A 22,526-nucleotide genomic window follows, 5' to 3' on the forward strand; every position below is an offset into this window, starting at 1 on the left:
TCTCCAGAAGCTTATGGTCTGTCAGGGATAGCCAACAATTTTTTTAAAAATCGGTAAATTATATAGTATATTGGGAAATTAGTGCTTTGATTTTTAAAAAAGGAGGGAGGTAGTGTTGAAATGGGAACCCTGACCCTAACCCAAGGCAAGGCTCTAGGGCAGAGCTGGCCTGGAGCCTTTGGGGAAGCAGAAGAAGCAGCCATGAGGGGATGGTCAGCCAGCTTGTGCACACTCCTGAAAGGACTTTGGCTTCTGCTACAAGTGAAATGGGGAACCATTATAGGACTTGAAACTAAAAGAGGACCTTGATCTGACTTAGGTTTTGATAGGCTCATTCTAGCTACTGTGTTCAGCAAACTGGTTGAGGGCAAATGTGGAGTAGCAGCAAGATAATCAGTTAGAAGACTCTTGGCAGTAACACGTTGAAGAGCTCTAGAGATGGCCCAGACCAGAGCAGTGAAGGCGTCTTGATGGGTTAGATGTTTCGTATATGAAGAAGAGAACATTAGGATGTTGAGATGGTTAGGGAAATTTGTTGCCTACACTAAATCTCCTTCCTTCCTCCCTCCCTCCCTCCCTTCTTCCCTCCTTTTTACTTTAGTGTCATGCTACCAACTTGTAAACAAACTATCTCCCTTCCTTCCTCACCCCCTTTTTTCCCTTCCTTCTTTTTTTTCTTTTTCCTCCCTCCCTCCCTCCCTCCTTTCTTTTCCCCACTTTTTATCTCAGTATCAGCTGCATTTTTGATTACTTTTGTGTCTACCTCTGTTTGTCCTCAACTGTTCTAGGCTGTATTACTTTAGTTTAAATCTGTGCACCAACAAAATCAAAAGTGCTTTAAATTGTCTGTAAAATGAGACAGTTGATTCAAAATAATGGGCTGTGTGTGAAAATTTATTTCTGTAAAGAGTAAAGTGGATGTGCTTTACTACCAGGATTCTAAAAGGTGGCCTTCTTTGCTGAGGCCTTTGACTTTCCTCCAAGTTCACAGTGTATTCTCAATGATTTGCCAGAAACCTGAATCCCTTAATGACATTTCATTTGTGTTTGTGTTGTTTGTATGAACAGGCAAAAGAATGGACCCCAGCAGGCAAAGCAAAGAAAGAAAACCCTTCTAAAAAATTTTACTCTGAATCTGAGGAAGAAGAGGACTCTTCTGATAGCGGCAGTGACAGTGGTGCGTTTCATAATTTACTGAAATACTCTATTCACACTGTAGGTTCCATGGAAGGATTTCTTGTCTTCTCTTCTATCTTCTGACCTATAATTAAATCTAGGACATCCCAGAATTCTTCTGTTTTCAGAGCCAAAACAGTTGAGGGCAGCAATATGCAATGAAAAGAATACTGAAAGGCAAGGACTTTTTGCAAGTCCTGAGTTTCAGCTATGCAAGTTGTGTAAGGTGCCTGCCTGTCTTTCCCTGTATCTTATAGGTAAAAGGGTAGAGTTAGGTGTTGTTTTTAAAAATCCCTTCTTCACTAGAACTCTGTAATGATTTCTGCAACAAAAATATATTGGAGTTACATTCTTTTATTAACAGCCTTATAAGCAGAGCTGATGTAAGACAAGTGATACCCATCTTTCTCTAAAAGCTTTACTCATAGAAGAATGAAGGCCCCTCACTATTACTTGCTTATCTACTGTCTTACTGTAAGGTAGTGCATTCTTTTATTCCTGACTCCTCTGTCAAGTCTTTGTTTTCAAATTAATTTGATAAATTCATCTGAGTTATATTACCTTCTGATGTAATAAACTGAAAAGTAGAGAAGATACCTCAACCCAATAAGTTAATGTTAAAAAATTTCAGGAATGATATAGACCATTGAGAAAGATGTTTCTGTATTTAAACATACTCTCTTTTATTTTATACTATATAGATTATTGTCTCCATCCCTTTATTTATAAGCTCATAGCTGTTCCTAACTTGTTTCAACATATATTTGAAATATTTCATTAATGTGGCTTTTTGTGAGTTTATCTGAATGTGTATAATAGTCATGTGTTGGGAGTTCCCCCGCACCTGTGTGTCGGGGGGAGCAGGGACAGGATGATTACAATGACTTTTCTTTTATGAATTATGAGATTTTTGTTATTTGTTGATCTGGCCTGTTTTTTTGTTTCGTTTTTTCTTGAGCTGGTCTTTTTGAGAATAAACAAATTATTCAAGGTTCTTATTAATTTGTAAATTTAAATAATACTATCTGAAGCAAATGGGACCCAGATTCATGTTGAACTCCAATTACAGTGTGAGATACTGTAATTTCTTTTCCAGTATAAGCCAGTTAACTGACTTAATATGTGTGTATGTAACTTTAATGTCACAGCAAATTCTCATTGTATTTATTGGTTTTGTTTTGGTAAAGTTTGGATGAAATAAATTTCACTCTTCATTGAAGAGGATGCTGATGCGGCAGGCCCTGGTGTGTTATTCTCACTGCACACAGGGAGGGGCAATGGTTTTCCTTTCATCTGTTGCACAACTCTACACCTATAATCATTTTAAACACTGAACAATTATGGTTCATTTTTAAAAATAGACACAAAGAGACTCTATGAATTACTTCTGCAAAAAGAATCCTAGTATACCATAATTTGTACATAAAATATTTACTCTTAAGTGTATAACTCCTCAATTTTTATCATTTACTAGACCAATATGTCCTAGTGTCCTGTGCTACTTACAGCTCTTTAATAATTTTCTTATTGTCCTTGACTTTGCTTTTTGGAGATGATTTATATGGCTCATTTCCCCCTCAATATTTATTCCTAAGTCTATCAAATTGTTGACTTCTTTTCACTAAATAAAATTTTCTTATTACAAATAGAAGAATTCAGTATCCCTCATCCTTGCATCACATGTATGTCATTTTTTCAAAAACAAAATATGTACAATAGTGGATACTTAGGGATTTGATGAAAACTGAGACTCCCTCAGATTTGGTTTACTTGGTTCAACTTGACTTTGTTTTTCTCAACCCCATGTCGGAACATCTTCTGTCCATCCATCCTCCAAATTCATCTCACAGATCTGAATGAGTAGGGAGCAGAAATAGAAGGTATTCAACAAGTTGGACCACTTCCCTAAAACTCAGCATCTGATGTCCTTTGTAAGGAATGGTGACAGGTACAGTGTCCTTGTGTATAATGAAAGGGCTGTAAGTCAGAGCATCTGGTTCTGTTTTTCAGAGAGTGAATCTGGAAGTGAGAGTGGAGATGATGGGGCCAGTAGTGAGGACACCAGCGAGGACAGCGAGGACTCATCCAATGAGCAGGAGAGTGAGAATGGGAGTGTGGCAGAAGACAAAGCAGCTACCAAAAGGAATCCAGAAACCAAAGGGGAAAGGTGAACTGTTCGGTCAGAGCTTCCTTAAAGAAATGCTCTGTGGTATTTTCCCCAAGCAAATATTTCCCTTTAAATCATAGAATGAGAAAATAACTTGGGTATATTTTCTCCCAAATAGATATATAATCTTTTAAAATTAACTTAAGGTGCTAGTAGTTCACGTTATTGTATTACTTACAGTACTTAGATTTCATTATGAACTTGAACAAATCTTTGGGTTACATTTTCAAAATTGGTATAACCTTGGGCAGCTGAGTTAAGTGACCAAGCAGCAGGGATGAAACACTTAATTACCTTTTGTAGCAATTTTGCTGAGGGCTAAAATTAAATCCTTCCACACTTTGCCATTATGTAACCAAGACAATTGATTTTTCTAAATAATGTTATATTAAAAAGATTATGATCCAAATATTAGAGTCAAAGGCTGTGAAGGAAGACGGTCATAAGATATTTAAGTGTTAGTGCTTTTTAAGATCTTCCATTATCAACAGTATTATCATGTATTAAAGTGTCATTAAAATTTTGAATAATTGGGGCTAATACCTTGGATTGTGTGATTGTGTTTTCCCCACAGCTGTCAGTGAGTGGCCTCTGGTGACATGATGGCCCTTTCCCGGGAGCCCGGTGCCCGCTCACTTGATGAGCTTGCAGCTTGGCTCCGTCGTGGCTGACAGCACTGATTGGGGCGAAGTACGCTCTCTGCTCCTTTTATTACAGACAGTAATTAAAGCAGCTCGCCCTGCCACTTCCATAACAAACACAGCATAATGCCCTAATTATGACTTTATTAATTTAAGTCAGGATTTAATGATTTTAAAAGTGATTTATATTGTTTTTCCTGTTCAGAACAAATGAAATCTGTAGGTTAAATTAATACAGGCTTTTCATCATTGCAAAGTTAAAAACCTAGTTACCAGTAAATTCTTTTCATTAGGTTAACATCTGAAACTCTAAGCAGTAAGGTAAACAATAATTACCATCAAAATTGAGTGATGCATACTAAAATAACACTTTTACCTTCAAAATTTATCCTAAATGCTAGAAGTTAGATATATTTAGAATCATTGACTTGTTGCAGCAAAGGAAGATACTTGGTTTGTAATAGGCTTATTTTTGAGAGAAATTCTCTACTTCTGGTTTAACATCAGAATACCTATGATGATGTGATTTAGAAAAAGCATCATGTTTATAGAAAGAGAAAGGTTTTTTTTTTGGTACCAGGGATTGAACTCGGGTCCTTGTGCTTGCGCAGCAGGCGGCGAAACCACTGAGCTAAATCCCCGGCCCAGAAAGAGAAAGTTTTGATCAATGCATGAAGTGTATTTTCAGATAGCCAACATCAATATGCTAGAAATTTATAATCATATATTAGTTTCATGATTTTTTTAAAAAATAATTTTTTCTTTACTCATGTTTGAATTTGAAAGAATTGTTTATTTTACCAAAGAAAACCACAAATGAATAAATCCTCATATTTTTCAGTATGTTTTGCTCAGTGAATTGGGGGTAATAAATTGCCATTCTTTTTCTTTTCTAGAGGAAAAAAACCATACTTCTAGACTTCAAATATAATTACGTATGTGCTGAAATGTTGCCATAGTTCCGTATTTGATAAACACCAATCATACTTCCTCCACAAAAATTGATTCTGAGAAATATTGATTCCTTTCTGGCCTCACTACTCTCCCTCAGCCTGTGTCTCTTTACTTGTCTCTCAGAATTTTTTACAAAATTGCCAGTATGGTAATTTCTAAAGCTCTTCATAAGCTTCAGTTATTTTCCAAAACCACCTTTTTGTGACTGTAACTACTTATGACTAAACTTGAATTTTACAGTCTAAAATATTTTCGTGTGTTGGAAAGTGATATGATACAGTGGGAAACTGTGGACTTTGGAATAAGATAGACTCAAATTCAGATTCCACTGTTGCCTGCCTGTCTGAGTGTCTGTGAGGAAGTTATTCACCCTTCTTGAATACTAGTTTCATTATTGTAGATGAGTAATATAATGTACTCAGAAAGAGTGCCTCTAAATTAGATGATTGGAATGATTAATATGACATGCCTAGCACTACTTCAATTTTTAAAAATAATAAGCACATGCACACATGTGCACACATAGTGGTGAGAACTAGACTTTCAGTTTTGAGTCACATTTATATAAAACACGTTAAGGCATCTGTCATTGTAAGAAGTTTGGCTCACGTTAGTCCTTTGGAGAACTGTCCCCCTACCACGCCCGCTTGCCTTTATGCTGTTTCTCAATTTATATCTTTCACTGAATCTTTGTTAAATTACTTTAGACGTCCCTCCAATGTTCTCATGACACACTATATTTTATTAAGCTCCTGCACATTTCCATGTATCCTCCAATGGGCTAACAATAAAAGGGATACACAGAGCTAATCTGTACCTTAGTAACAGTGTTATCCTTAGCACCTCAGATAGTGCCAGCCTGCTGTCAGTAATCAGTAAATATTAGGAGTAAACAGATGAATGGTGTTAAGCACTTAGGTGTGATCATTTGATTATTTTTTAAGTTTATATTTGATTTATTTTTTAGAAAGACTTGGTAGATTAGAGGAATTCTCATGGAAGTGGTTAAAACTTTGTTGTATTATGTGTCTAAGGTCATATTTGGGAACTTGTGTAGGTAGTTTTCTTGGATGGAAAAAAATCTATAGTGCCAAGTCTGTTCTAGCAAAAATATTACACTGTCAGTATTTAAATTTATCAATAAACATGATTTTGAGACAGCAGTTTAAATCTTTGTAGTTATTACTGTTAATACTTAATGTCATTTTTTGGGGGGGTGTACTGGAAATCGAACTCGGGACCTTGTGCTTGCAAGGCAGGCAGCAGAACCACTGAGCTAAATCCCTGGCCCAGTACTAATGTCATTTAGTGTTATTTTATGACTTTCTGCATTTGAGGTAGTTCTGATTTATTTGGTTATAGGTAAAACTATGTTACAGTTTCATTACTATATTCTGAAATTTTAAAACCATTTTCATTGTGTTTTATATAAACTAAATGTATTTATATAAAGGAGTTATAGTTAATATATCAAAATTTACTATTATGCATAGTGATTCTGAAGATGGGGAGAAGAAAAATAAGAAATCTCAAACTTCAGATTCTTCTAATGTTGAATCTAGTTCAATAGAAGAAAGTTCTTCAGAGTCTGAATCACAATCTGAAAATGAATCTGAATCCAGAAAAGTCACTAAGGTAAGAGATTATGCATGGTGGTAATCAAAGAAAACTATTCTTGTATATATTCTTTTCCAAGTTAAGAATATTTTTAAAAATTAGTATTTTGTTGAAAGTCAAGCAAACAAAAAAGTTTAACATCATTACAACTAAAATAAACACCACTGTGTCCATTCCTTGACATCTATGAGTTTACTTTTTCTAGGCAGACCTTTCTCTTCTAGTCTAATTCTGCAGAGAAGTTAGGACTGCTTTTTACCTTGTCCCTTCCCCCTGAAATTCATGGCTAGTTATGACAAGAGAGGCTTTTGCTAAAGAGGAAGTGAAAGGAAGCCACAGAAATACTGCTGAGCAAGAGAGTATTGTAAATGTGCATACATCATGAAAAATTGAGATTAATCCACTTTTTAAAAAGTATTAGACATTTAATAACAATTGTTAGCAGATAATAGAATGTTTTTAAGGTTTTAATTAGAAGGTGTATGTTATTTAACTAGTTAATAGGGAAAAAAGAAGATATTTCATGTACAGGTCCAGATTCCCTATGATGAATGTCATCATTATGTATATCTAAAATGTTCCAATAAATGTTTTGCTTCAAAAAAATGCAGAATTTTAAAACAAATGTTATAATCATTTACATAATACAGTACAATTCAAATGCTTTTTGATATAACATTTTAAAAACAGAACTTTTTGTCTGCTTTGTAGCAAAAAATAAAAGCATAAATCACAAAAATGTATTTAATAATATAAAATGTATATCTAATAATCATTCTGATCTATCAGCCCTTCCATGTACTATGAACACCCCAGCTCAAGCTGGGCTTCAAGCGCAGTTGTTTTATATATCAACCATAATATTCCATATGTTGAAAATATGGTCACTGCCTTCTTTTATTCCTAACCCAGTATTCTTTTTTCATTCACTTGGTAGTTCTATGATTTTGAATGTCTTCAATATGTCCTCTGAGTATCCAAGCGTGAAACACATTCATGGGAGTGGACAGTTGCCCTCCCCCATTCAGAGATTTATTAAGACTGAGCATATTTAAAATATTGACTAAAATTTGTCTTGCCTTATTTCAAATATTTTTGTGTATAGTAAAATTTATTTTAAAGTTAGATTTATATTTAAATCTTGTGTCTATAGCGTAACCTAAGAGTTTTATTTTTACAAATTCTCATAAATGTTTAGAGGTTTTTATCATTTGTTAATGTGGCCTTGTATAAAATCTCATTATGCAGTGAGTTTGTTATATTCTCATTTTCTATACTGAATAGCTTAGGATGTTATTTAAAACAAAAGGGTGTCAAAATTAATGTAAGTACAACTCAGAATAAGAAGTCAGTTTTTAAAATGACAGAGGAAGGGGCCCGGATTTAGCTCGGTGCTGCCTCCTGCCTTACAAGTGCAAAGTCCCGAGTTTGATCCCCAGTACCAAAAAACAAAACAAAACAAAAAAACAATAAAATGACAGAGGAAGACATCAGCAAATGACAAGGAGGTGTAATTAAAGTAAATCATTCTTAAAACGTTTGGTAAGAGTTGAAAAATTGTAGACTTACCTGCCTATATGGTATTAGGAGCAGAGGTTTGAAAGCCTATTAAAAAACTATAGTGGCACCCAGGTGATTTAATTTTTCTTTGTCAAAGACTTCAGTGATCAAATTGAATCTCTTAACAATTGATAATAATTTACTATAGAACATCAGTATAAAAAAATCAAACTATTGCAGTGAGGCAAGACCCATGAGAAATTAGGTTTGACTTACATTGTTGATAGTTTTGCGTCTATATATTTTCTTTAGATGACTTATTTCCTCTATTAAGATGACTTACCTGTGACAAGCTGATGTGGTTTGTGTGTGTGTTTGCTTTAATTGAACAATTGAAATAAATATTCTCTATCTCAGAGCTACCATAATTTCATACTTCCATTTCTCTCTGAATGATATGGAATATACCATGTGATTACAAGTGTACCAATTTTCTAATAATAAGCAACTCTGTAATTGTGGAAAAGTCCTCCTTGTACCAAGGGTTGTGGCTTCTGCTCCAAATTATGAGTAATGAAGGCAGATGGTGGGTGCTTTACCTTAATTTAGCATGACAGCAAGTTAGTACTGAAAATTTATATGCCTTAAGTCTGCAGCCTAGCTAAATCTATGCTTTGTCTCTTTTTCTTTTATCTGGACAATGTGTTTTGGGGGCATTAAGCATGAAAATAAGACCTTGAGGCTACCTTGAATACTTACTGTATATGACTTTCAAAACAGTTAATTTTTATGGTGGTCCTATGAGATAAGTATAGTGTTCTACTTGTTGGGAGATAATATCTTTATGCTTCAGTTTCCTGAACTATAAAGTTGATGCTAGCACCTACCTTCCTTCTTTCAAATATTATGGTAAAAAGTCAAATATGAAAGATTGATAGATTGATGAGGCCAGGGATTTAGCTCAGTGGTTCCACCGCCTGCCTCACAAGCGCAAGGACCTGAGTTCGATCCCCGGTGCCCCTAAAAAAAAAAAAAAGATTGATGTAAAGCGCTATGCAACTATAAAATAGCACTTTTTAACCTGAACTTTAATTTCACAAAAGATCAACAGTGTCAGAGTTACAGAACACCAGTGCTAAAAGGAACCTAAAGCTTTGGCTCCTGAGCCTCCTACATATTTGCTCTTTTTATATTACTCAAATGGTAAGTCAGCATTCAGTGACAACCTTTTACTTGCAGCCTGTAACCTTATCACTTTCTTCAGAAGACAACTGCTGTCCATTGTGAATATCTCATACTTTTCTGCTTTCTAACTAAAAAAATCACCATTCACCCCATTTATTTGTTTACTTATTTATTTAGAGACAAGGTCTTGCTGTGTATTTCAAGCTGGCTGAAGTCACAGTTATCCTCCTGCCTTGGCTTCCCAAGGGCTGGGATTACAGGCATGCACCACCACACATGGTGTTAACCTCCTTTTTTTTTTTTAATGTAGCTCCCAGTAAGTGATCCCTCCCCACTCAGCCAGGAATAAATCCTACTTCTCTTTGCCCTTGTTTTGTTAATAGTCACCTGCCTCCTTTATACTTTCAATCTCTTTCTTCTTCTGTCAAGGAAAGGAGTTAAGTCTTTTCCAGCTTCTAAAGAGAGAAAGGAGTGAGGAGTGAGAGAGAGAGAGAGAAAATGTGAGATGTGAGTTTAGAAAATAATAATCTACACATCTTCCACCCACTACTTCTTAGCACAATTATGTCTGTTAACTTTAGAAAGTGGTTTCCACCTCTATTACCTCCTACAGACACTGCCTTGAAAAGACAGCCAGAATCCTTCCCCACACCCTGTGGCCCTTTCTTGGTTATTAGCCTCTTCAGTCTCTTTTTGTATGATAATTCCTGTATTATTTCAAATGATTTGCATCTGGTTTGGTTTAACATTATTGACCTTCCATTCTTTTGGTTACTTTACTTTTTACCCTCTCCTAACACCCAAGTGTTCAAATCAGTACTTAGTACATAACAGTTTTTCAAACGTATTAATTGACATGAACAAAGTTTTCTTTAATCCTCTCCTCCCCATTTTTCCTATTGTCAGACCTCATTCATTCGTATAGCTTCCACTGAAATACTTCCGTGGTAATATCTGTCTATCTCTACAATAGCTCCATTTTTTCTTTGTAAGTTCAGACCAATTTCTTAGACTTCTCAGGGGTTTCCAAAACTAATACAACCAGAAGACATGGGCCACCTTTTGACACCTGCATTCTTTTTTTCTTCCAGTATTGTCTTTGACTCCTGTCATTATCTATGTTTTGATTGTTGCCAGATTCTCTGCAATCTCTGTGTTATTCCTCGCATTTGTTTCTTCTTTTCCTGCTTTTACTATTCTAGACCAGTTCTTCAATACTTTTTAGATAATTGCCATGGGTCATCTTTAGACCAATGCATCCATTACCACAGTCCCTCTACACAGCTGCCAGATGAAGATAGAGGCACCTGGAGTAAGCCCTGTTGCCATCTGAGTTCAGTGAATTCCTTGGGCTAGCTTGCCCACACCTGCCCATACGGTCTTAGCCTACCCTGTGTTCTGATCCTAATGAAGGATTTGTGATTCCCTTATCAAGCTGTATGCTTTCCTGTTTCTATGTCTTTGTTCTTCCACACATTTCTTTTATTGAAAATAATATAAGCAGAGAAGAAGGTGGCCTCATAACTGAGTGTGGTCATATCTGAAAATGACTACTGTATAGGGAATGAAGAACAATACCGAGGAGGGGGTATCGCTCGTGTGAATGGCGCAGCGGCAGAACCACTGCTGCTGTACCCTAAGGGTCTGCTACTCAGTTCCAGGCAGCAGAAGGCACAAAATTGTAGTCACATCTTCAGGTGCCATGCTTGTCTTCTTGATTGAGAAGCATCCTCATTTAAGATAAGATGTTGTCGGTAATCATCAAAGAAGATTATCTTGTTTCAGTTACAGTTATTTTGATAAACAGGCAAACTTCTTTCTTTCCTTTTTTGAGACAGGGTCTTGCTATGTAGTTCAGGCTGGCCTTATACTCACTATGTGGCCCACGCTGGCCTCGAACTCACTGTGATCCTCCTGCCTCAGCCTCCTGAGTGCTGGGATTCCAGGTGTGTGCCACCACGCCCAGCCTAGACAGTCATACTTGTGTCAGTATTCTTTTCTGAAGTATATTCGAGAAACATTTTGAGTATAGTCCTTTTCATGAAATAATTCTTTTGCCCTAAGTAGTAAATTGTAACAAAATTACTTTTAATAATTCCATATTTTAAACATTTTCACATGCTATACACAATGTGAAGAGAAAAAATTATTTTTTGTAGAATAGAGAGAAAAATCATTAATAAACATCATGCCTGGAAGAGATTTGCATTTATATCACTTTATCTTATTTTTTACCAAAGTAATTAAGTTATATTCTGCTGATAGTTAAAATTTTGTGTTGAACAGATGGTGAAAATTTTATTTTAGTGTTTTCAAAGTTTCCAGAATTTTTTTTTTTTTTTTGAGAAAAGGTCTCACTATATAGTTCAGGCTGGCCTTGAACTCACTATGTGGCCCAGGCTGAGTTCAAATTTGCAGTGATGCTCCTGCCTCAGCCTACCGAGTGCTGGGATTACAGGGTTATGCCAACAGAGTGTGGTGTTCTCATCGTTAACCAATGTATATTAGAGCTCCTTTACACTATAGTTAGTTTGGCTATCAGCTGGTTAGTCCACTATTCACACCCTAACTGTAGTACATATTCTTGTTTATAGCTGTAATGTCTGCATACCACCCACTGAAAATTTAATGATTAAAATTATAATTATAAATCATGATTATTACTTATTGTGAATAACTTTTATACATTTTCCTTTACACATTAACATTTTAATTATATAAGCAGCATATAAAACATAGTCTGTCAGTGTGAAATAAATATTTAGTAGATGTGTGCTTAGCACTTACTGTTAAGAGCATCCCATGTGTGGATCAGTGTGTGTACTAGCTGTGAGAAAGACTCCCATCTCTGTGTTCTCAGCAGTGTTGGAGCTGCTCTCCTAGTCAGCTTCCTCTCACACTTTGTGAGTCCGTCTATGAGGTACAGAGAAGCTGGTGACATCTTGTCATTTCCCAGCACCAGTCACTGGCATAGTGTCTAGTGCTGGAATGTCAGCAGGTGTTAAGGTTTGTCCAAACAAAAGATTTGGGGATGAAGACTACATGTGTGAAAAGTTCTTGGGCATAAAGCAGTTTGGCATATGGTATGAAATGGAACTGTTTTCTGATTGGTGTTCTGTTCTATTTAAGAAATAGAAAACAGATTTTAATTATATTCTTATATGTATGCTGCAGTTGCATAACTTCGATGAATATTGAAGGATATTGGTTTTTATTCTTAATAACTCAAAGCCTTTCCTCTTTCTATTTCTCTCTTTCCCAGTTTAGTTCATATTTTGAGTTTTCCAAAATGGTTTCAGTTGAGACTTAAAACAAAGGGAATGCCATTAAGTGGGCCTTCCTATTGGAGTAGGTATAATCTTAATAGGAAAAGATTTGTTTTAGCCATTTCTTTTTAACTCACTTGCCTCTTTTTAACTCACTGGTACTTTTGTTTTAAGGTGTAAGTTTACGTGTGAGTCAGATTTTTTAAAAAATCATATTCATCAGATAGCTTGAAGAAAAAAGAGTCATTAAATTGTTCTTGATGTATAATTCTAATTGAAATTATTTCATGCAACTATATTGCCTTGTGAGGCTAGAAATTAGCCTTGAATTGTTGTTGATTTCGAAGCACAGTATGGGTTTGACAAACTTTGCATATTGCTCATCCTGTCTTACAGTTTTAAATTTAAAACATCTTTATAATGGAAGCATATATAGTGCTTGTCATGTCAGATCTTTTTTTCCACTTTTTAAAAAATCGGCATGAAAATGAACACACCTAATACATAAAACATCTTTACTGGTAAATGTTACATATTTTTGTGTGTATTATTTGGAACTTAGTATTTCCAGGCTCTTTTATTTATTATTGAAAATGAAATATATTAAATAGAAATCAAGTGCTTAATCTTGTGCCTTTGTATTACATTCTGAAAATGTTGATGTGTTGGGATGTATAATCGAACACCATAGAAATAAAATGGAGATTGGAGGAGGAAGAATTGAGAACTTGGTACTTTTTATAGTGATATCTTAAGATCAGTTACTGTTGTCCTTATAAAAGTCTAATACAGTCACTCAGCTGTTAAAAACCTAATCCTCTATTTAAAAAAAATATATACAAAAACAAATTGTCTCTCTTTCTGCCTGATCTCTTCTCAAGTACTAACACAATGGAAACAGTGGGTGATCTGTCAGTGTGTTTGGTTTGTCAATGATGGTTTTGTATAAATATTGGGAGGGTAAGAAATAAAATTCACACAGTAAAATATGATTTCATCTGCCTTTTCTCTCCAGCTCCATGGCTCATGCTGCGGTGTGAAATTCTCATTTTACACACTTTGCAGGCAGAGCACATGAATTATGCATTGAGCAAGAAAAATCTTCTGCCTCGAGTCCTATATGCATTTGCCCAGGTTCTGTCTCTATTACCAAGATGAATTGCAAATGGAGAAATGTTTGATGGAGTAGAGCTCTTAACTTCTTTTAGAATTCAGATTTTTATTTTTCTAGTAGATTGTTTAAGTATGAAAATGTTTTGAACTTACTATGGATTTTTTTTAAATGAAAAATGAAATACAGTGTAAGAGGGGAATGCCAAACACATCATGAAGCATTTTATAGTCTTGATTCAAATGCAAGGTTTTTTCAGTTCGGTAGAATTGTCCATTATCTATTGCTAATGTTGTATTTCAGTCACCGGTTATTTGCTGTTCACAGAAAGTCAATGAAATTCTGTCCTTTTGAAAGCCTTTTTTCTTTCTGTTCTGGGCTTCTAATAGATTATGCCAATTTCACATGCAGCTCTGCTCTATGTTGTATGTGACCTGATGTGTATTTAATAGATACTGTTACATGTTCTTGGCTGTGGAGTAGAAAATAAAGTATAGACTTGGCTTCAGCTTTAACTTTATCTTGATATGATAGGTTTCTAATTTTTCAACTGGGGAGGTTACAGTTTCATAAAGACAGTCATGCACCAGTGTAGCTTATAGGAAGTTACACCCTGTGCCAGCACTGCATTTTGATAGGTCACATGATGCTAAGCTCTTTTTGTTATATGTTCTTTTTCCACAGGAATAAATATTCTAGTTGAAATGCCATTTTCATTCTGAACCTGTTTGCATTTACATGCAACTTTTAAATTTCAGCCTCAACACTAACATTTCTTTTATTTTTCCCCAGCTGTAGATATTGTTACTCATTTTGAGAGTGGAGAGAGAGATAAATACTGTTTGTTGTGTTTTTAAATAACAAATGAAAATTAAAACTTTAGTTTTCAATAGCAGAAATAGTTATTTTGAGGAAGAAAGTCAATGTTAATGATTTTAATTGATGTTTTAATATATTATATAATCCTTGATTTTCCTAGTATTGGCATAAGGGAAGCAAATAAGCAGGATTAAAATCACTTTAAAATGTTACCTACCATATACTTTCAGGTAAATGCTCTTGTGTGTGCACTGCTGTTAAGAGCTGCAGTACTGGGAAAACTTTTGGTGGTGGTTATGCACCTTTTGCTTCAGTGATACGTTTCCATGGCTCAAACACTTCAGAAACATTTATAATAATTCATATGAACAATAAGTTCTCAACTCCTTTGGGAGATTATAAATTATTTGAAGTCAGGGATTATGTCTGGACTGTTACTTCCTTTGCTTAGCACAGAATCTGATACACATCTAAAATTCTGTACATACCTATTGAATGAATCAATGAATGAATAGATTTTAGTAAAAAGTTCTGACTTATAATTTGAGAAGATTTCATTTAAAATAAAAGAGGGCAGATTATAAACATAAGTAACTTTGACTCAGATATATTTGTTTAACACCCTACTCTTTTTTGGTTTTTAATTGTTTACAATACTATTTAGTACTGTCCTTTTTCTTGGAAAAAAGATAAACTAATCTTTTTTGAATGTCTAACCAAACTGAATACTTCAGACTTCTGAGTGCTGTGTTCTAGTCCATAGTTATTTTCATAAATACAGTATTCTGAATAAGAAAAGTTGTTCTGAGGGAAGCCCTACTTATGAGCAGATAAGTTTGAAATATTCTCTCTACAAAACAGTCAAGTAAGTAAATCCTTTCCCACGCAAGAGCAAGAGCCTGGGAATGTCATTCATAGATTTAAATGAATACTTTGGGCAAAGAGGTTAGACACAACCCATTGTTGAAATTCTGAATGCCTAGTACATGTCACAGTACTGCCAAAGAGGTTAACCTGTTATAAGCCCATTGATGATTTCAGAGCTATGCATGTATTGCTGAGGCAATTCTTTTTCTTAAGTAAACTTGTTTAAAAATTATTTTAAGAATGCTCCTATACTTCAAACTGAAGAGCCACATTACATTTTTATATTAGCAAAAGTTGTCAGCTTATAAAATCATAATTATTCACTTTTAAATTTTCTTCTAAAACCCCCTGTGAACTTTAAATATAAAATATTTTAAAATAATTAACAGTTTGCATAATGGGAAAGAAATATTGTATGCTAATTGAGCAGAAGTTTTTTATTCTGAAAAATGTTTCATGTAGCCAGACAGAGGCTTAATGTGTAAGAGAAAGAAAAAAGTTTTTTTTATGTTAATAATGCTTCCTAGGTTTTTAAAAACAAAACACGAAATAAATGAAATATTTATTTATTATTTTATAGGAGAAAGAAAAAAAACTAAAGCAAGATAGAATTTCTCTTACCAAAGATGTCTCACTTCTAGACCTAGATGATTGTAAGTATTATAATTTTTTTGTATTTAGTATGAAAATTTCTTATTTTTACTGTAACTTTAATTTATGTGTCCCACAATTTATTGATATCTATTATAAAAGATTGATTTGTAAGGCAAGAAAAGTTTGGAAATTAGTGGCAGTAGAATCTCTTTATCTTTTCAGCATAGTAGTTTTGTGTCACATGGATAAGTATAGGTGACCAAATAAAATATATCAAATTTGTTTTTAAATCTTTCATTTTAATAATTTATACTTGTTTTAAATGTTGCTTTTGAGGATTCCCATGTCTAACTTAATGATGCAGGTAGAGAATTAGGAAAGAAAATAACAATGGAAACATCACAATCTTCCACTTTCCACAATTTTGGTGGGAATGGATTACAGAATGTTTGGAAATCAGGTTGGCCCTACATATCAATATTTTAACTATGAAAAACTGTTCCAGCAAATCTACTTCTGAATCTTATAGATATACTCAGCCACATTTGCAAAGATACACATTCACCATTGTTACATGGTGAGAGCGAGATAATAGGACTGATTTTATTCCTAGGTAGATATTGTGCTAGGAAAAGAACAAGTGAGATTTCCTGAGTATTGAACCACTGTCATTTTCCATTATTGTCTTTCCATGCTTGTGGGAAGATACATGTTGTCATTCTGTGACAGATCTGTTCTGTTTGTATTGTTTACATGGCCTGTCTCCAATGGACATGACAAATTCTTTCTGTAGAGAAACTTACATGTATAATACAGAGAAATATTTAATATAGAGAAATTAAAATAAAATTGGAGCCAGATGTGAATCAAGTTTTACATGTTAGCAAAGATTTTACATTTTGGTATTGTCCATCGTTGCACAGATTGGGAGAAACGACACTGTTCATATCTTCTTTATAGAAATAGAAATGGGTACAGCTTTTTGGAGTCATTTTAAAAATATCTGTCTAATTTAAATTGTGCATAGTAGTAATAAGACCTAATAGTTCTTTCCTAGAAATTTATCTTACCAGTGAATTACAAAATCGGATCTTCTTTCTTACTTGTTTTAAACCTTTTAATTGAATATCTTTACTTCTCCATTAAAGTCTGTACTTCTTTCTTCAGTTTCCAAGACAGACAATCGATTCTGGCTTGCCTCTTATCCATATTTCATATTCCTCTTCCTCTTTGCTTTGTTTAAACTATGAGGCTCATTCCTGCCAAGGGCTCAGTACTGCTGTTTCCTCTGAGAATGCGTCCTCAGATCTTTGGATGGCAGATTAGGTCTTGTCTTTCATATCCAAGCTCAAAAGTAATTTACTGTTACACACTGTCGTAGTCTGATCAGACAGCTGTAATGTAGTCTGGATGATTTATAAACAATAAAAGTTTACTGTAAGTAGAAAGATACATAGCATGTAAGGAGTGGAAACCTGTAAAATACACAATTGTTAACAGTTTGATTCTTTTTTATACAAGTAACGTTTATATGTAGAGACAAAAGTTTTCCTAAAAATTAAGTTAAGAATTTAAAAGTATGAGTTTTTTTAAGGAAATTTTATCCTAACCTACATTTTAAAACTCAACAGAATGTTTCCTTTTGTTTTTAATACAGAAGTAGTTGAGGTTTTTCGAAAGATCTTTTGTAGTTCTACATTGTCAGACATGGCACTTGAAAGCCTCTTATTAACAACTCAGTTCAGCAGATGTGTGTGGATGGATTGTCTGCTAAATGCAAGGTACTTTGCTAGGGTGTTCTACTAGATACTAGAATTTAGTCATTCTCTTCCAGATACTAAAATCTGGTCTTGGACACACATACCTGGACAAATATATTCATTTATATTCTTTTTTATATATCAGGAAATATATGTAAAAGAATATTGTGTATATATACGAGAGACACATAGGAAGAAAAATGTGAATCAACTTTTACATGTTAGTATAGGGAAAGAAATAGCAATTAAAAAGCTACACAGGCCTGTGGAAGGAGTACAACCTGGCCTCAGAAAAAGACAAGCAGAGGGCTTTCGATTTCACTGTTGGCTGCTTATTGCCCATAGTAGTTCTCCACCATCCATGGTAAGCAGTTTGTTGATCAAACTTTTCAGTGGCTTAAGTTCTCAGCTTTTGAAAGTTAGGCGTAATTTTGAAGGAGAAGCAGACACATTCTTTATGTTTTATCTGTACAGCGGTTGTTTGTTAGGTATACACTACATACCAGAAAAACCACGAGATTATTTGCGATTCAGAAAGTATTTATTGAATATTTGCAATAATGTAGGAAATCTGCAACATGCTGGAGATTCTAAATAAAGACAACATTGTCCCTGCCCAAGGAACTCTAGAAGAGTAATGGGAGAAGTGGGTAAGTCATCAGTTAGATTGCCACATGATAGAGGAACTGAGAGAGTGATAGGCATTGAATGCTGTTGGTTGTCTTTAGCCTATGCTGTCTAGGGCCGGGGATTTAGCTCAGTGTTTCCGCTGCCTGCCTCACAAGCACAAGGTCCGGAGTTTGATACCCAGTACCAAAAAATAAAATTAATTAATTAATTAATTAATTTAAAAGCCTATGCTGTCTACCAGTAACAGGATGTAACTCTGAGCTGAGTTTAAGCAAGTGTTACCCAAACAGAGGAAAGAGTGAGGGGAGCAGGTACCGGGAGAGTGAAGACATGGAGGACAAAAAACTAGCTCTTACCAGCAGTATTTAATTGTCTCTAAGGAAGCAGTATAGTTACCATTCTAGCTATAGACTGGCTCTACTACAAAACTGTTCTGTAATTTTGAAGAAAACTCTCTGTGTATTTGTTGAGAGGGTATTATCAGGAGCAGAGGCCTTTATGCCTTTAATTAGTTTAGTGAGTTAATTTGTGTCTCATTTTTTAATTTGTAAAATGAAAAAATAAAATTATAAATCCTTTATAATTTCTGTAGATTTTGAAGCTGTATGACTTTCATCAGCATTGGTTGATAATACATGAAACAATATTTGGGCAAGGATAATATATTATCTCACAATCTATTATTAAACTTAAAGATTACAACATGCTGCTTTGGGGGCATATTATAAATATCTAGAAATTAAAATATCTTTTAGTGCCTCATACCATATGCCCTCAATAATGTGATTATAGTGCAGCAATCTTATTCTGATATTCTTTTGTAGAAACTATAAACCTGTGTCATTACACTATTAGAAAAGTACCTGTCAGCCGACAATTACTGTGCTTCAGGTAAGCCTAGTGATCTGTGGTACCACACTGTTTTGACAAGGTCTAGTGCAGGCAGTAGAAGGGGTAGTCAAGGGGATGATGGAGCTGAGTTAGTTTGAGTTCCAGTTCTTTTACTAGCTGTGTTAGCTTGGGCAGTTTACTTAACCTCTGTTTGGAGTAATAGTAATACTTTTTATGGTGATTTACTCTTAAAAGGATTGAGTTGATACATGTGAAAAAAGCACTTACATTTGTGCCTGGCATAATAATGAGTATTTTCTAAGGGTTCATGGTGATGATAATAATACAACTGATGTAGCATCAGCAGCAAATCACACTGAATACATATTAAACCATTCTATACAAGCAGTTGTACTTAATTTTGCAGCAAAAATTTGATAAGGATAATTATATAATTACTATATTAAATACACTTTAACAGAGAAAAATAGTGCTTCATAGAAATTTTTTAAATTAAAAAGAAGATAATAAAATTACTATGTGATCTGAACACCCTGCCTTAATATTCTGATATGTCAGTTCAGATTTTCTTCATTTGTAAATCCCCCTTCCAAATTAGATCATACTGAGATCCCATATTGTCTCTTGGTTCTTTCTCTGCTTAACATTCAGTTTTCCCCCCTTACCAGGGCTTCTGTCTTCAGCAATGATATTGAAAGCTTGTTTTTTGTTTTGTTTTATTAAGAGTGGAACTTGCCTGTGGTGTGACTTTTCTTCTCTCATTGGTATTTAACTATAATTGAAATTGTAAGCCATTTTTTATTCAGTTTTTCATTCTTTACATGTGGGCAGTTAACATTTTGAATGAGTGGATGGATATATGGATGGATCAACAGATGAACAAATAGACATACCCCCCAGAAAAGTCACATTTTGCCTGAAAAGGCAACAGATTGTGACCCAAGTTAGAATAACCAGCTTCTAAATCCCTAGTGTTTCTACCATTCACTTGTTAGTGACCTTGGCAAATCTTTCTGTCCTCTGGGCCTCGGTTTCCAGTATCTCTAATACACATGCCTCTTTTGGTTTTTTGGGTTATTTTGGTACTGGGGATAGAACTCGGATTCTTGTGCTTGCGAGGCAGGTGGCAGAACCACAGAGCTAAATCCCGGGCCCTGTTTGGTAGATCCCCCCCCCCGCCCCCCAGTACCTGGGATCTAACTCAGAACCTTGCACTTGCCAGGCAGGCACAGTGCCACTGAGATAAAACCCCAGCCCTTGTTTGGTAGATTTTTTAACAGTACCCTGTGGTCTAAGGTAAATCCAACTTTCTCAGCTCCAGTTTCCTACTTCACATTCTTTGTTTACAGCATTCTATCATCCAGCAATTAACTAGATTCTTCCTTTCCTCTTATTCAAATCCCATCCTGACTTAAAAACTGGACTTTATCCTTTCCTATTCTTAAAGCCTCTTCTTACACCCTGGCCCCAGTGATCCTCCTCTCCTTGGTGCTGCTGACCACGCAGTGGTTTTCAGTCTATGTCTAAGAAAGCCTGGGCATTTGTAGCAGTATGTTAGCCACACAGAGAGTGAAGGGCAAGACCAAGGGCTCCATATGTCACTCCTTCCTCTGCCTGCTTTTCCTATTATATATAAATTTTGTTTGAGAGTCCTTTTGAAAGTTTTCTTTTGTTGGCACTATCATTTATAGACTGTATTGTTACTTTGATTTTTAAAGCATGCATATTCTCTTTTTCTTAATTAAGTTTGAAGTTTCTTAAAGACAGGGACCATATCTTAAACTTGTCTCCCCTTCCTGTCTTGCCAAGTGTATTAACTTCATGAATTAGTATTTCTTCTGCCTAATTTACAGGACACTGTGAAACTAAAATTAGAAAAAGATGCTTTGAAAAATTATATCTAATTAAGTAAATATTATTTTCTTTACAGTGTTGTTTTGGATTGAGAATTTCTTGGGAGCTAAAATTTTTTCCACATTTTGTTTCATTCAACAAACAATTGAATGTATTAAAGTTAGTAAGTTAAAGTCTGTACACACAGCCTAGGAGAAATAAAAACATACAAAGACACAAATCTGTATAATCTGAGTAGTTGAGGAAACTTGTCTAAATAAACTTGTGGAACAAAGAAGGATATATAACCTGTATTATGTGAATCAGGAGGGGCTTTCCCTCAAGTGTTCCTGGGGTAGCAGTTGTAGATGAATGAAGCCGAGAAGTATACCTTCTAGGGAATGGAGTAGACTACAAATGGCTCAAAGACATGGAGCAAAATCTTGGGAACATGTATTCCTTAGACGTAGAGAAGCTAATGAAATTGGAGATAAGCTGGGCCTGAGATGTCTGGTATGGTGGCCACTAACCACACGTAGCTATTTAAATGAATTAAAATTAAAAATGTATGTGTTTAGTCATCCTGGTTCTATTCAGAGAGTGCATTAGGCATATGTGGCCACCATATTAAAAAGCACAGATTCAGAACATTTCTCTTGTCCTAGGTCATTCTGCAGCACATGGCTGAGCTGGATCATGGAGAACCTTGTGCATTAGTTAAAGAGCCGGGCTTTGATCTTACAAGAGCTGTGAGCTGTGAAGAGTCTTAAGGGAATGACATGATCTCATTTTCATTTTTAAAAGATTTTCAGACTTGAGTTACCTGCTTCCAAGTACTTGGTAGTTTTAAAACTAAAACATTTTTGTCAGTACATAGCTTTGCTGGCAAAGTGTAATTAGAAGGGAATTATTTATCTTGGGCCACTAATTAGTTAGAATGGAGAATAAAATAGAGAAATGATTTAAACATGTTTTTTAAAACCTCTGACTCAACTGGAGAACTCTCTTGAAAGCTATTGTGATTCTTTATATTAGTGTGGAAAAATGTTTCTTCACCTTTTTCTGTTAGTGAAATTAACTGGGTGATAAATGTTAGTGATAATGTTATGTGATAAAAATTTTCAAAAACTATTACTCAAGATATTTATATCCCTATTTTGTTATAGGATTTGCTATTAGGTTTTGAAAGCTAAGACTAATAACTGCCATGGCTTGATAATAACTTGACTAAATCAGGATGTTAAATAGAATTGTCATACATTTATTAATCAAAGTAATTTAATTAAATTTACTAACAATAAAAATGTTGCTTTCAATAATTTGAATTAAATTTTCATGCACATTTACTAATTTGAGCCTTTTCTTACAGTTAACCCTATATCCACTCCAGTTGCACTTCCCACACCAGTACTTTCTCCGAGCTTGATAGCTGATCTTGAAGGTTTAAACTTGTCAACTTCCTCATCTGTCATCAGCGTAAGTTATTTTTAAAATACACCAGCTCAGTTTTTGTATGATGCCACTGCATCTTTTTTATTTAAATGCAAATAATTG

General features: G+C 34.8%; 1 protein-coding gene across 3 annotated transcripts in view; it reads left to right on the forward strand.

The window, feature by feature from the left end:
* Ap3b1 (adaptor related protein complex 3 subunit beta 1) overlaps nucleotides 1–22,526 on the forward strand; it is a 288,476-nt gene that overhangs the window by 183,194 nt on the left and 82,756 nt on the right. For all 3 annotated transcript variants that reach the window (XR_015447378.1, XM_087201161.1, XM_087201162.1), the window contains exons 18-22: nucleotides 1,069–1,177; nucleotides 3,187–3,343; nucleotides 6,432–6,573; nucleotides 15,884–15,956; nucleotides 22,342–22,448. Coding sequence is in view for 2 of the 3 variants with exons in the window: in XM_087201161.1 (XP_087057287.1) it covers nucleotides 1,069–1,177; nucleotides 3,187–3,343; nucleotides 6,432–6,573; nucleotides 15,884–15,956; nucleotides 22,342–22,448 (588 nt within the window). In the remaining variant the exon portion in view is untranslated. The remainder of the gene's footprint in view (nucleotides 1–1,068; nucleotides 1,178–3,186; nucleotides 3,344–6,431; nucleotides 6,574–15,883; nucleotides 15,957–22,341; nucleotides 22,449–22,526) is intronic.

Source organism: Heterocephalus glaber, unplaced genomic scaffold, assembly GCF_053883595.1.
Source record: "Heterocephalus glaber isolate CG9 unplaced genomic scaffold, H.glaber_assembly_v1.0 deba00001757, whole genome shotgun sequence".
Taxonomy (NCBI): Eukaryota; Metazoa; Chordata; class Mammalia; order Rodentia; family Bathyergidae; genus Heterocephalus; species Heterocephalus glaber.